Consider the following 15281-nt stretch of genomic DNA (forward strand, 5'->3'; position numbering starts at 1 on the left):
GGAGGACCCCAGTCTGTGTAATGGAAGTGCAAACGGTGATGTTACCCCCACGTTGCCCTGGGACATTGATTATAGCCCTGTGGCCAATGATATTTCTGCCTCTCCTTCTTGCTTTTGTGAGGTTGAACCCTGCCTCATCCATGTATATGAAGTCATCGGGGATTTCCTCCCATCTGTACAACTCTGACATACAGCGAAAGACAAGATGGTGTGGTTCAGCATAGACCTAGTTTACAGTAAATGTACATGAAAAAGGTTACGTGTGCAGTGTGCAACATCACAGTGCTGAAATGAATACATACCTCCACATACTCATGCTGCAGGTGTTTGACCCTCTCTGAATTCCGCACCAGTCAGTGCTTTGGAATTGAAGGAAGTTACATCATGATATATTTCTGTGTCTAATGTATACAAGTGTGTTTAGTGTTTGTAAATCACTGTGTGTATTGTTTTGTAAAAAGTGTGAGGCTGACATTGTGCTTATAGTGGTGGAGATCTGGGCCGGTGTTTTGCTCCTTGAGTGTAAGGTTTTGATAATTGTGTAATACTTTAGATTTTAGTGTTTATGCAGTCAAAAAAAACTGTAAGCTGTCATGTGTTTGCGCACCTGTGTGTTCGTTTGTGTGTTGAGGTCAACAGGTGTCCCCTGGCTAACTTAGTCCCTGAATTTAACCTCTTGGCTGTGTCTGTGGTGTCGGAGTCTTTCATTGAACGAACAGATGGTCAGGTTTTCATGAGTATAATTTTAGTTTATTTTCAGAATCTGTGTCTGTACTCTCCATACCTGGCCTGTAAGCTTGATCAGTGTTTGCATGATGTTTCAGAATCAGATAAGATAAGATAATAATAATAATAATGCATTTTATTTATAGGCGCCTTCCTTGGCACTCAAGGTCACCTTACAACATTAAAAACAAACAGAGTTTAGATAGCAAACAGTAAATAAAACACAATTTAAAAAGTTTGAAGTGAATGGACAGAGGAGTTGTGGTCAGGTGGAGTAAGCCATTTAAACAGATGGGTTTTGAGTTTGGATTTAAAATGTGGGAGTGAATCAGTGTTGCGGAGGTCAGGTGGGAGAGAGTTCCAGAGCTGGGGAGCAGAGCGGCTGAAGGCTTTGCTCCCCATGGTAACAAGGCGAGCAGGGGGGACAGTGAGGTGGATGGAGGAGGAGGATCTGAGGCAGTATGGAGGAGGTCAGAGAGATATGGAGGGGTGAGGTTGTGTATGGATTTGAAGGTGAGGAGAAGTATTTTGTAGTTGATCCGGTGTGTGATGGGGAGCCAGTGGAGCTGTTGCAGGATGGGTGTGATGTGGTGGATGGAGGCGGTGCGTGTGATGATACGGGCGGCTGAGTTTTGAACCAGTTGCAGTTTATGGAGGGTTTTGTGGGGGAGACCAAACAGAAGGGAGTTGCAATAGTCCAAACGGGAGCTGACGAGGCTGTGAACAAGAATGGCGGTGGAGTGGGGAGTGAGTGAAGGACGGAGACGGTTAATATTGCGGAGGTGAAAGTAGGCGGACCGGGTGACGTGGTTGATATGGGAGGTGAGGATGTCAAGGATGACACCCAGACTCTTAACCTGAGGGGAGGGGAAGAGGGACGAGTTGTTGATGTGAATAGAGAAGTTATGGAGTTTGTTTAATGTAGATTTTGTGCCAATTAGAAGAAGTTCAGTCTTATTGCTGTTTAATTTGAGGAAGTTTGAGGTGAACCAAGGTTTTATTTCAAGGAGACAATCAGTGAGGGAAGAAGGTGGAAGTGAGGAGTCAGGTTTAGTGGAGAGGTAGAGCTGGGTGTCATCAGCGTAGCAGTGGAAGTGAATATGATGTTTACGGAAGATGTGACCAAGGGGGAGGAGGTAGATGATGAACAGCAGGGGCCCCAGGACAGAGCCCTGGGGCACACCTGTGGTGACGGGGACTGGATGGGAGGTGAATGATTTAAGTTGAATGAACTGAGTGCGGCCTGAAAGGTATGAATGAAACCAGTTGAAGGGTGTATTAGTGATTAGGGATGGGCGATACCAGACTTTTTCAATTCGATACGATACCAATACTTTTTGAATAAATTTTACCGATATCGATACCAATACCGATACCTTAATTTCTTGAATGGGTATGCGATTTTTCAAAATAATGGTAATTTTTAGAAAAGAGATCATTACACTTAAAGACAAATTACATGAGACATACCAGCCATTAGTAGCAAATTTATTACAAAAGAAAATAAATCAGTACAATTGAATTTCTCCTTGAGATTAATAAAGTATCTATCTATCTATCTATCTATCTATCTATCTATCTATCTATCTATCTATCTATCTATCTATCTAATATAGTTATATTTTTTTTCTCTAAGGTTATGATGTATGATTTAAGACAGACAGGGCAAAAATACATCCTCCACCACTTCATTGGCAGAGGTAATAACTACTAATAATGCCACCTGTACCTGGATAATGTGCTTTGCCTCCCTGAAAACTTTCCTGCAACGTCTTCTGTCGGACAGAGGGTGGCGCAGGAGACTTTGATGAACGGGCTTCTTCTTGCTTTTTTTCTGCCTCCTCAAAACTTTCAGGGTGTGTCGTTTTTAAATGTTTAAAAAGGTTACTGGTATTGCCGCTGTGTGACACTTTCTTGTCACAAATGGTGCACCTTGCTGTGCTCGTGTCCATGGGTGAAAAATAACACCACACCGCGCTACGTTTTCTCTCCATTCTGAAGCTCTCGTTGTTGATGCATGCATGTTGCAGAAGTGTGCACAAGTGTGGCTGTGCGCCCGCCGCTGCGCACAAGGTTCTCAAGTCACCTAGGTCATGTGACACGGGCCACTGGCCTCAGTCACCACAGTCATGTGACACGGGCACGGGCCAGCTAAATATATCGAGGATTTTTTTGGCACAAATTAATGAAAACGTTTGGAGTTGATGCAGCCACCCAAGTCGTATAATATCGATATTTTTTAAAAGGAATCAATACCAAATGAGTAGCTTGTGAATATCGAAGTATCGATCCCGTGGTATCGATCCGCCCATCCCTATTAGTGATGCCTATGGAGGAGAGTCGGTTCAGCAGAATGGTGTGTGAACAACCCAGTCGCCAGAGCGAAACGTTCACATTTAACGTTTCTGCAAAATGTCAGAAACGTTGACTATGTACGTTTCTGAACGAAAATTACGTATCATTTCTACATTTGTAGAAACGTCCATATTCACGTTTTAGATATGAGCGCTTTTTGCGCTTTGGGGCATTAGGAAGGGAAATAGTGTGGGTTAAAGCTTTAAAATCAACTCTCTGCTTATGAAATAATGTAAAATAATGTATATGGTTCACTTAAAAAGGCATCAGGTAGGTTTTTCGAGCCTTTTTTACTATTACATGGATCCATCTGTAGGCCGACTGTACATTACACCGCGCGTGTGTCAGTATTTGGCCATAATATATTCATTCATTAACTGTATAGCCTACTTACTATAACGTTCATTGAGAAAATAGGATTTTGCAGCCTTCTGGGTTCCCTGCCGCGCACTATAGGTACAATTGGAAGCTCCTATATCTCAGATTACGTGCGTTCCTTTTCATTTTGATTCCAGGAAACCCGAGTGATTATTGATCACTGTAACAGTGCACCGCAATCATTTTATTAGCTTCCTTTTAATATAAATGATTTTAAACAGCTGTCGCTCAAAAGAAATGCGGACGTGTTGCCATAACGACGATGAGACGCCGGGCCAACAGCTGCCGTAAATCGTTTTTTTTTTTTTTTCTAGCGTAAACAATGTTCCTCTATAGTATGAGACGCTGAAGACAGATTATAAAGCTGACAAATCATGTTCTCTTTGTCCTCAGGACCTGCTGTATTGCATTCATTCTGAGCTAAGTGTCACGATTATTCGCGTACGTGATCGGTGGTCCAAAACGTCACTTTGCCTTACTCAGAGAGATTCTGTTGACCGGACGTACTTAAGGCCGGACACATTTGGCCGTGACACAACTTTAAACCACTCGTAACTTACATCTGATACCCAACAAAATGCTCAAGCTTATTTGAAATAGGTGTTTGGGGTTTTTTTACGACCAGAGTCACCAATGTAGTATTTTTGTTGATATTTTACATCCAAGAAAAAAGCTGTCAAACGTGTAGGACTTCTTCGTTGGAACCTGGCGCCAGCACGGACATCACAGCGCCATCAAGTGTGCCGCGAGGGTTATGACCTCGAAGGTGGAAGAGGATTCCAGAGGAGCTTTTAATGTTAATAATTAATTTGCTTTTTCAGTCAAGTGAAAAATGAATAAATGAAGTTGTATTTATTGTGTGTTGCATTATTTTGAGCTGTAAGTACAGCTAGAAACAGCCAGGAATTACGTGTCATCTATTCCTGTTGGACAGCTATGTAGAGACCAGATTTTAGTACTTTTTTCATTCATGAACATATAATGTAGAGAGTAGCGTAACAACCTCAAATGATCACCCGTGCAATCCAGTGTGTGGGTACACACTATTTTAGAGTCTATTGTGATGATACAGTGATATTACTGTAAATAGGTACAAACTCTCAGGAACATAGTAACACATTTATTTAAAAAAACATACACACATTATAGTAAAACAATAACATTAATAACAACAATAACATTAATAACAACAATAACACTAATAACAATAACATTAATAACAACAGTAACATTAATAACAACAATAACATTAATAACAACAATAACATTAATAACAACAATAACATTAATAACAACAATAACAATAGGGATTCAGGTTAAGAATGAGCGTGGCTCCCAAGTTGGCTTCCATACACGTTTGCTGTAAAAGATTAACAAAAAGAAAACATTTTTTTACATATAAAAAAAACCTCAAATCAATACTGTGTGAGAAAATTCTTTTTTTTTAATTTTTTTTACACTAATTCACATTAAACCTAGCCAATTACATTCACCATTTAGCAGCTGGTTGTTCATATACAGCCACAATGTGAAGTTTAACTTTGATGATCTCTACTATAAGTATTCCTATCAGTTTATCTATTGCAATGGTTGACTTACAGCAGCTTACACTTTGGTATTAGTCAGTCAGAGAACCTTGTTGAAAAATGCATTGAGTGTTACTATAATACTATAAACACAAATAACACAGCACAGCAAGAACGTACATTATTCCTTGCTTCTAGAACTATACTTCAAAATATCTCAGTTCCTTCAACCCTGAACTCCTCATTTCAAAAGGTGTATTGAAAAGGTAGAGACTGGTCTCTCGGGCACTCTTTAAATGTGCTACCAGGCATCTCTAAGAAAACACAAACAACAATAAATAAGTTCCTAATGAAGAGAGAAAATAAATGCAATCGTCAAAGCTGTTATGGAATTATATCTAAACATTTATCTTCGGTCATTTCCATGATTATATCTCAATTTGAAAGAGTCATCGTGCTGATATTGTCTTATTCAGGGTGTTATTATTTCAAATGGGATAACTTATTTCAGTTAATGAAGACTGGCCTTTGCAGATAGTTGTTCTACAAGTTATTCCTAATTAAGAACAAGAGCATTTTTAAAGTGAAACGTGAAACATTAAACAAACTGTTACTCACTTGTCTCCAGGCTTCTCGGTTCTGAATGACATATCGCGGTTTGGTTTAAATCCCGACCCAGGCGCAAAATAGGTCAGCGCGCAAAACAAAATGGGTTTCAAAGTAAAAGTCCTATCAAAATAAAAGTCCTATCAAAATAATTGCATATCAGTTTAACTTAATGAGTAAAGTTAGTGTTCTTATTGTAAAATAAGGCCAACGATCGATTTTTTTTTCATTTTACCTGTCTCCATTAATTACATTATTAGGTTGACAAATTATTGCAGATAGGCCTTCACTTTTAATGTGATATCAAAATATGTGACAGAAACACTACAGTTCTGTGCCAAGTCCAGCACACTCTTTAAATTTTCTGACCTGGTAACATTATAGGAAAGTAATTGACATGAAAGGTGTGACTTGTAGGACAAAAAAAAAAATCAAAATTAGATAGTTTAATAGACTGTTTGAGGCAAGTGGCATTATCCTGAGTGTTTGAACTGAATTCATACACAAAAGGGATGCACTGTGGCCTTCATTTTTCAAACCAACAGAGTCTAAAGCTAACAACTTGGGGATACTGTGTGCTTATTTTGGGGTAAAACAACAGGGCAACTCTGCATCTGACCTATTAACCTATAAGCCTCTATATCCTTATGCATATAAGAAAGCACTGAAGAGGTCACAGTGATGATGTTTTTAGGAGCAGGGTTTAAAACACAATACCGGAAATTTTTCAAACCATCCGTAATATAAAGGTATAGTAAAGTTCCCTAAGCAGAGTTTCGTTATACAACAGCTTACAGGAACATGCTTCACAAAGTGCCTCACAGTGACAGGTTCAAATGTCAACTAGAGGGATCACATCTTGAGTCTTGTAGAAGCAACTAAAAAACCCTGCTTCAAAGACTGTCAGTGTTTTAGGCCTACTGCTTCAATAGTTAAGTGTGCTTGACCTTGCAACTTTACACACAATCAAAAAAATGTATACTGTATTCAGAAAACTGATCTGAAGCCATTACAAAGACATGAGGGTGGTGGATCCATTAAAACCCAAAGGTCACGTAGGGCAGGTTTACCAGCAGAAGATTAAACACTGAGACTTCTCGTGTCCATCAGAATGGCAGGAGCAAAAAAAGGTTTTCTTTCTTTTCTTTTGCTGCAAGAATAAATTGCATGAATATTTGACAGTTTGTGACAAACATGACACAAACCAGAAATATATATGCAGACAAGAGAAAAAAAAAAAAAAAAAAAAAAAGAATGGCCGGAGCAGAGATGACAACCCGTTTTATTCATGTTCAGCTGATAAAAGTACCATCCAAGCTTTTATATACAGTTAAGTAGAGAAGACTAATTAGACATCTCAAGGTTTAATAGGAATGTAATTTACATAGCAATGGGAAACATCTCATATTACTGAGATACAAAACACATGATTTACCCATCTTCTTAATTATTTGAGTCTTTCTCTATGAAATAATCCACTTTACCACCTTCTATTCATAGACAAAGAAGAAGAGAGCTGTGGAAACATGAAGGCATACTTTACTTTACTTTTTGGGTTTTAGCAAAATTCATAGCTTTAAACATGAGTAGAGTCTTGTCCTGAATATGGAAGTACACTGGATTTATTCAGGCCTTAAATCCAGGTTGTAGGGAGGGGGGGGGGGGGGTTAGAATATCAAAAATATATTGAGTTTCATGTCTTGATTAAATTATTACCAAATATCTTATCAACATTTAAATTGTATGACATTATGAAAAAGATTATTTATGGCTCATTTTTATGTCAAGCTTTATTTCAGGCTTTTCACAGAATGGTAAGGCCTCATTGCCTGTACTGTACATACAAGTAGTATATAGGTAGGCCTATATTCATGTTCAATAGAGAAAGTGTTTTGCAACGTTTTGAACATTGCTTTCCTCTCTCTTTTTGCACTCTGACAGGTACACAGAATATTGTTAAATGATCCTGGGCTGTTATTGTAAGGTCCTCAAGATCTCAGTACAATATGCTTTTGTCATAATAAATTGGATCCCTCAAATGCACACATAGGTTTACAATTAGCAGCAGCAAAAAATCCACCTGGATCTTGAATGTACCCCACACCTAGCCTGTATTAAGACCCCACCCCCATGGACTGAAAGAGGCAACGCGAGATTACCTGGAACGCGCCTGAAGGAGAAGAAGAAGGTACCTGAGCAAGGTAGGCCTACATATCATCATGATGGGCTTTAATTCTATTATTCATACATAACACAATTCATACTCATTGTAATTCAGTTACTGTCGCTAATATTTAGAAGTTGACATAAAAAGCCAGTTTGACGTTGTTAGCTTCAATGAATTCAGCCTTTGTTGTTTGTTCTCTCCTTTAACCTCTGTAGTTGCCAATATGTCTGACATGCCAAATGTTAGCAGTGGAGAGTCAGATGAATTAGAGAGTATCGATGCTATCCTCACCGACCTACACAACACTGAAGTAAGTCCACGTTTCCCTCTAAATGGTCGCCATGCTTAGTGAACATGTGATGTCTTATCAATCATTAGACGTTTAACAACCCAGATGATAAGATGATTGAAACAAACTGATCATCAAGTATGCATGCACGTTGGTCTTCAGATCAAATAGAATTTAAAGGAGTAACTGCTGGGGCACTTTCTAAGGACTGTATAGCTGCAGAGCATACATGTCTTGTTTCACTGACTCAGTTATACTGTGTTTTTTTAAAATGGCTTTACCTGTACAATTTGAATACTATTACAAATGAAATGAGCTCTGTCTCATCCTTGTAGAAATAAACACTGTACTTTTACAATCCGTATCTCGTATTATGTAATTCATAAATGTTTTTGATCTCAAAAGAAAGAAGAAGGAGAGCAGGGGAAAAAGGCTAAAGAAAAAGTGAAACACACAGAGAAGCCTGTGCGCTGGAGGAAGAGGGACATGTATGGACGCCTGTTGGCGGACATGCGGCCGTCTGCAGGAGGTTGGTATAACTCCTCTGGAAACAGCACATACAACATGAACTGCAGTTTGTCTCTGCTTTTTCACATGAGGCTACACTGCTTCATTCATCATTGTGTCTAATATAGAAAGACTGTTTGGGGTTTGTCCTAATCTTTGGAAAAAAAGCATTTTGTAAGACCTCACTTTGAGCTTGGATATAAAAAGTTTGATAGTGAATTAACATTCAACTTAACAGGGCCCAGGCTGTTATTGCAGACCATTGAAAGGTACGTAGTGAGAGGGTCAAGACTTGTTCATTTTGATATCTTTTTTTCCCCCAACAGGCTCCCGATCATCCCATACCTTGAAGTCCAAGGATGATCATCAAGGGGATGCTACAACTTCATCTGAGGGTAAAACATATTTAGCCTCCTTCATCTGAGACCGGGTTTATTTTCTCAGGGCTGCTTATGTTCTTTGTCAACAGTTAATTGTCTTGCTTCTATTGCTGATTTGTTGCTATCCCAACAGAGACTAACACTAAATCCCACTAGACAACCATGCTGTCTGGAGTGTTTCATTTCTTTTCTCTTTCTGTCTCACGTTCTCACGTTCAAGCTACTTTGATACACGTGCAAGAGGCACAAGAGACATTTGGTAGGTCTTCAACTTCATGATCATGTCTTAATGTTGTTACTTTTTTGTGCTTGTGAGTTATGCTAGTTTTTGTTGAGGCCTTGAATTTGAAACTAAAACAATGACCTCTTCTTTAGACGTACAGCTCCAAATGCTGAAAGACAGCTTGATGGAAGATCCACTGGAGTGTTCAGAAGCAACAGCAACTGTTTTCAGGACCTGGGAGACACGGCAGACACTGTCAGATGAGAAATGGGAGCATGCAAGGCCTCAGCTACTGGAGTTGATGCTTTCAGCAGAGAAAACACCACTTGAGCCATGTGACCACTGCAACTCGGAACAAGCTGTGATCAGATGTAGGGACTGCCTGCCCAAGGAGCTGTTTTGCAGCAAATGTGATGTTTCGATTCATCAGCATGGTGTGTTACACAATAGGGACTCCCTAGTGAAAGGATTTTATGAAGCAATTCCACCTACATGCTTTGTATCAGTTAATGAAAATGGAGCACATACCTTCAGTGAACAAGGTATGTTCAAAGATTATCTCTTTGTTCCCTGTTTTTGTAGCATGTCTGTTGCCCATTGCTTGGCCAAGTAGCATTTGCAGTTGTGATGCTGTAGACATCACTGTCACTGTTGGTAGAGCCATTATCTTGGTCACCATAAACGGTAAGCACACAACTATTGACATCAAGCCATAATAATAAAATGTCTGCAAAATCTACATTGAGGGAAGCAACTTCTAGATTTCTGAGTTTAAAACTTTGTCTTGTTTCCACAGGACGCTATGATCTGTCTCTGCCTGTCCTTACCTGCAAATCCTGCTTAAAGTCATGGACTCCTGTACTTAAGGACCTCCAGACCAGTGGTTACTGGCCTGGTAATGTAGAATTTTACACCATATACACAGTGGATGTGTTTCACACCTTTGAAGAACTCAAAGTCACTGCACCAGGTTTGTCGAGGCATGCATTTGTTAAAATGCTTGAACATCGTTCCAGGAGCTTTGGGCGTGTAAGTCTAAGTTATCAACAAGTAATGGATGATTTAAATTGAATGCTCTATTATGACTAAGCCTAACTATACAATAATAATTGAATATATCTCTACCTTCTCTGAAATATTCTTAACAGGAAGGGAGTGTATCTGGCGACAGTCTTCAGCGTAGCTTCCTGGAGTGGACATACTGTCGCCATGAGAAAGAGAAGCTTCTAAACATTGAACATTTCTCGTGTCCAGCCTGCACACAGGATATTGCTGCGATCTCTGTTGATGGAAACAGGAAGATGTATCGCTTTAGCCGGACTAAAGGGTAAGAGTAATTTCAAAAGGTGTTTTGTTTTTAAGAAAAACAGAACTAGTTAAGTAACAGCAGTTTTGTAGCTAAAGGTGTAAAATATAACAAAAGGGTTCTTTAATATCTGTTAATGGATTCATATTTCTGTCTTTAAATGTTAAGGATGGGTGAAAAAGCCTACTTTGATGGAGCGTTTTTTGCAAAGGACAAAGAAGTGGCAGACTTCGTGGAGATTGTTCGTAACCAAGTCCAACCTGTGAGTTGAACAGAAATGGTATTGATCATATGAATCCAATATTATGAAAGACTGAAAGTTTGACGTCTTTTGATAACATTACTTCTTGCTGCTGTAAATACATATTTTTAACTTGTGCACCAACTTATGTTGTCCACATGTTTGACCTATAATAAAAGCAGAAAGTGTCTTGATATCATTTGTTATGAACTGGTGCCTTACAGATAAAGATTGATTTAAATTGTTTTCAAAGGTACATGGAAAAGGCGTGTGTGGAAAGTCACAATGGACAGCTGCAAAAGAGACTGCCAAAAAGTCTGGCTCAAAGGTGGATGAAGAGGGTGTGGAAGTGGCTGTCTGTCGTCATGGCGTGTTATTCAAGGCTTTAAACATGTTCAGAGGGGAGATATTTGCATACCCCCTTTTCCTTCAAAAGGAGCTTGCCATGGCTCATAACATTGAATTTATTTGTACACTCATGGCCAAAAGTTTTGAGAATGACACAAATATTACATTTTCACAAAGTCTGCTGCTTCAGGGTTTTTAGGTGTTTTTGTCAGATGTTTCTATGGTATAATGAAATACAATTAGAAGCATTTCATAAGTATCAAAAGCTTTTATTGAGAATTACACAGAATTCATGCAATAAGTCAATATTTGCAGTGTTGACCCTTCTTTTTCAAGACCTCTGCAATTCTCCCTGGCATGCTGTCAATCAACTTCTGGACCAAATCCTGACTGATGGCAGTCCATTCTTGCATAATCAATGCTTGGAGTTTGTCAGAATTTGTGGGTTTTTGATTGTCCACCCGCCTCTTGAGGATTTACCACAAGTTCTCAATGGGATTAAGATCTGGGGAGTTTCCTGGCCAAGGGCCCAAAATCTTAATGTTTTGTTCCCCGAGCCATTTTGTTATGACTTTTGCTTTATGGCAAGGTGCTCCATCATGCTGGAAAAGGCATTCTTCATCACCAAACTGCCCTTGGATGGTTGGGAGAAGTTGCTCTCGGAGGACGTTCTGGTACCATTCTTTATTCATGGCTGTGTTTTTAGGCAAGATTGTGAGAGAGCCCACTCCCTTGACCGAAAAGCAACCCCACACATGAATGGTCTCAGGATGCTTCACTGTTGGCAAGAGACAGGACTGATGGTAGCGCTCACCTCGTCTTCTCCGAACAAGCCTTCCTCCAGATGCCCCAAACAATCGGAAAGGGGATTCACCAGAGAAAATGACTTTACCCCAGTCCTCAGCAGTCCAGTCCCTGTACCTTCTGCAGAATATCAGTCTGTCCCTGATGTTTTTACTGGAGAGAAGTGGCTTCTTTGCTGCCCTCCTTGACACCAGGCCTTCCTCCAAAAGTCTTCGCCTCACTGTGCGTGCAGATGCACTCACACCTACCTGCTGCCATTCCTGAGCAAGCTCTGCACTGGTGGTGGCCCGATCCCGCAGCTGTAACACCTTCAGGAGACGGTCCTGGCGCTTGCTGGACTTTCTTGGGCGCCCTGGAGCCTGTTTGGCAACAATTGAACCTCTCTCCTTGAAGTTCTTGATAATTGGATAGACGGTTGACTGAGGTGCAATCTTACTCGCTGCTATAAACTTCCCTGTTAGGCCCTTTTTGTGCAATGCAATGATGGCTGCACGTGTTTCCTTGCAGGTAACCATGGCTAACAGATGAGGAACAATGGTGTCATGCACCATCTTCCTTTTAAAGTGTCCAGTCACTCAATCATGACAGATTGATCACCAGCGTGGTCTTCATCAACACCCACACCTGTGTTAATGTGTGTGACACCTGTGTGTCATTGAAATGATGTTAGCTGGTCCTTTTGTGGCAGGGCTGAAATGCAGTGGAAATGTGTTTTTGGTGATAAAGTTCATTTTCAAGGCAAAGAGGGACTTTGCAATTGATTGCAGTTGAGCTGATCACTCCTCATAACATTCTGGAGTATATGCAAATTGCCATTATAAAAACTGAAACAGCAGACTTTGTGAAAATTAATAGTTGTGTCATTCTCAAAACTTTTGGCCATGACTGTACTGACATCATGTGCAAGTACTATCCGTACCTACAGAGGGTGTGTGAGTCCTTCCCAGATCTTCACCCACTCCTAAGGAATAAGCCCTTCCTGTCTGTGATGCACGCAAAGGGACACTCAGGGAAATGTGAGGTAATTCTATCTTGACCCATGTATTTCTTATTTAATGTGCATTTTGAACACAATTAATGCTGTCATTCAAAAGGGGAGCAACATGTGAAAAGTTAGTTCATATGCTTTAAATCATGTTCAACTCAACATCTTGAGTGGGAACATTTTTTTGTTAGCGCATTTTAAAATCGAGTTCTAAATCTGTTTTTCTCATTGAACTTCAGGTGCAGTGGGGCGGTCGGAATCAGGAAGGAGCGGGTTAGTTCCTCTACATCAGCAGACTTTGACGATATGAGAACATGAACATCAATTGTTACTTAGGTCTACCTACTGTCTTTAAGCTGCTTTCTACTCTTTCAATCTCACACAACTCTATTTTTGTATGCATTTAACTACAAATCTACTTTTAAACGTGGCCAGACTTGTAACGCTGCTGTACGGGATTGCTATAAAATGACAAGTGCCTATCCTATAAAGCAAACTGTTCCATATCAAAAGTTTTACATCAGGTTGTAGTCCCTGTTCGATCATCTCTGAATGTCCTGTGTTCCATGTCCATCGTGTGTTTGCTGTGGCATTAGGTATGACTGTTGGTGAGGAGGTTGAACAGGTGAATTCCTTTCTGTCACGTGTTGCATTGACAACAAAGTACATGACTAAATCCGGTAAGTCCGAATGAATTAAGGTACCCTAAAACACAAAGAACAAGTTTGTGATGCGGACACCTTTATGTAACTGTACGATTTGAGTTATCTGCACATTCTCGTTGAAATGCAGACTTGAACAGTTTTAAGAAAGAACTAATGTCAAAGTGTTTTTACTATATTGTTGTTAACTAATGTTGATTTACTTCCTCTCTTTACTTGCAGCACGCACTGATATGATAACAACACAAGCTCGAGGCTGGAATGTAAGGAAGAAGAAAACCCTACACAAATACCTCTCTCAAAGATATGTGAAGGTACACCTACTGTTTGGCATTTTGGATCTGTAAGTTGAGGCAGAAACACTCAGTACTCACACTAAAAGGTGTTCAGTGTAAGTGATTGCACTAAAATAACAGCCACGTGGAAGACCTGTTTGTTGGCCATTTTGCATGCCAATAGAAGTATCGTTTCACAACTTTATGAATGTCTGTTTGAAATCTGAGATCCTTATGAATTAAGCATATTGTATACATATCTTTTTCAAACCTCACAAGAAAGTTTAGTCAAGGAAAAACAACCAAGTCATTTCATCTCAGCATTATTTATGTACATTAGTTATATATGTTTTCCCTCCTGAAACATGGTGTATTTTGAAATTAGATAGTTTCAATGAATCCATCTTCATGCAGATACTGGAGAGGACAATAGTGGAGGAAAATAATCTTTACACCTTAAAGAGGGATCTGGAGATTACAGACGTGGACTCCTGCAGTGGGTTGAAGATGTTAAGGCATGGGCTGCAGCAAGTATGACTTTTCTAGTAAATAGAATATATATAAATATATGTGAGTGTATTTATTGGGACTACAATTAAAACATGTTCTTTTTTTTTTTTAATCTGTAACAAATACAACACAGCTCCAACTGACATCAGTCCAGAAGATGCTCCTGGGCTTCAGCATGTCATGGAAGACTTGGCATTAAGCATCCAGCAAAAAAACACTAGAGAAATATCGTCAGAATGGTGCGTTTTGATCGCCTGTTTGTTGAGGGATGTTATGTAAAACCTGGTTGTGATAATCACATCAAAGAGAAAGTTGTTTAATAATGTTTTTTGTGTGTTTCTCTGTCTAAACATCACAGACAGCAGCAAGTCCAGGCATCGCTTAACTGCAAGAATACAGAAGGAAAAAAAGAAACTGGGGGAGGTCATCAGCTTTTACAACATGCTTGTCCCAGAGGAGGAGGCTGTTTCATCTGTTGATGTCATCCTGGCTGCAGAATGTCCTTTGTGGCAGGGTAAGAACTTGTACAATATGTTCTTTATAACCTTATTTTATAAAAACAAAAAAAACTTTGTCTTTCCTTTCAAAAAAAACACTGTCCCATATCAATCCTTTATTATACTGTGTATAATTTTCTTTTTATTGCAGAATCTGATATTCCTTTAAAATCTAAGAAGCTGGCCTTCCACAAGTTCATGCTTGTGAAGCGGCTTAAGGAAGAGGAGGGCATTCTTATTAAAGAAATGCAACAGCACTGGAAGTCACTTTGTCACTTCTCCAGACAACTCAAGGAGGACCTATCCAGTAACTTATTGGAAAACTGTGAGTTTATTATTTTTTGCAGTACTTTCAAATCATTTCACATTGGGTAAAGGAGGGCTCACACCCCATCAACATTTCAGGAAATACTACAACTTGAAGGCAGTATATAATTTTCTTAAAATTTGGGGGGAATTTATTATTTAAATGTTTCTATGTTTATGATCGATTTTA

The 15281-nt window shown here is 39.5% G+C and overlaps 1 protein-coding gene across 2 annotated transcripts; it reads left to right on the top strand.

Annotated features, from left to right (window-relative positions):
- The first annotated feature begins 7406 nt into the window (after positions 1-7406).
- Positions 7407-14795, top strand: LOC117817673. Of its 2 annotated transcripts, none has more exons than XM_034690424.1 (18): positions 7407-7792; positions 7974-8068; positions 8453-8576; positions 8881-8949; positions 9155-9193; positions 9310-9699; positions 9740-9841; positions 9954-10186; positions 10306-10484; positions 10632-10725; positions 10958-11173; positions 12743-12877; positions 13081-13114; positions 13438-13521; positions 13726-13817; positions 14193-14309; positions 14422-14527; positions 14647-14795. In XM_034690424.1, the coding sequence occupies exons 2-17, from the start codon at positions 7982-7984 to the stop codon at positions 14485-14487; spliced, it is 2061 nt and encodes a 686-aa protein (XP_034546315.1). In that variant the 5' UTR covers positions 7407-7792; positions 7974-7981; the 3' UTR covers positions 14488-14527; positions 14647-14795. The 2 variants fall into 2 exon arrangements, with proteins under 2 accessions (XP_034546315.1, XP_034546316.1); XM_034690425.1 differs by having other exon boundaries at positions 9954-10127; positions 10412-10484.
- Positions 14796-15281: the final 486 nt, after the last annotated feature.

Source organism: Notolabrus celidotus, chromosome 8, assembly GCF_009762535.1.
Source record: "Notolabrus celidotus isolate fNotCel1 chromosome 8, fNotCel1.pri, whole genome shotgun sequence".
Lineage (NCBI taxonomy): Eukaryota > Metazoa > Chordata > Actinopteri > Labriformes > Labridae > Notolabrus > Notolabrus celidotus.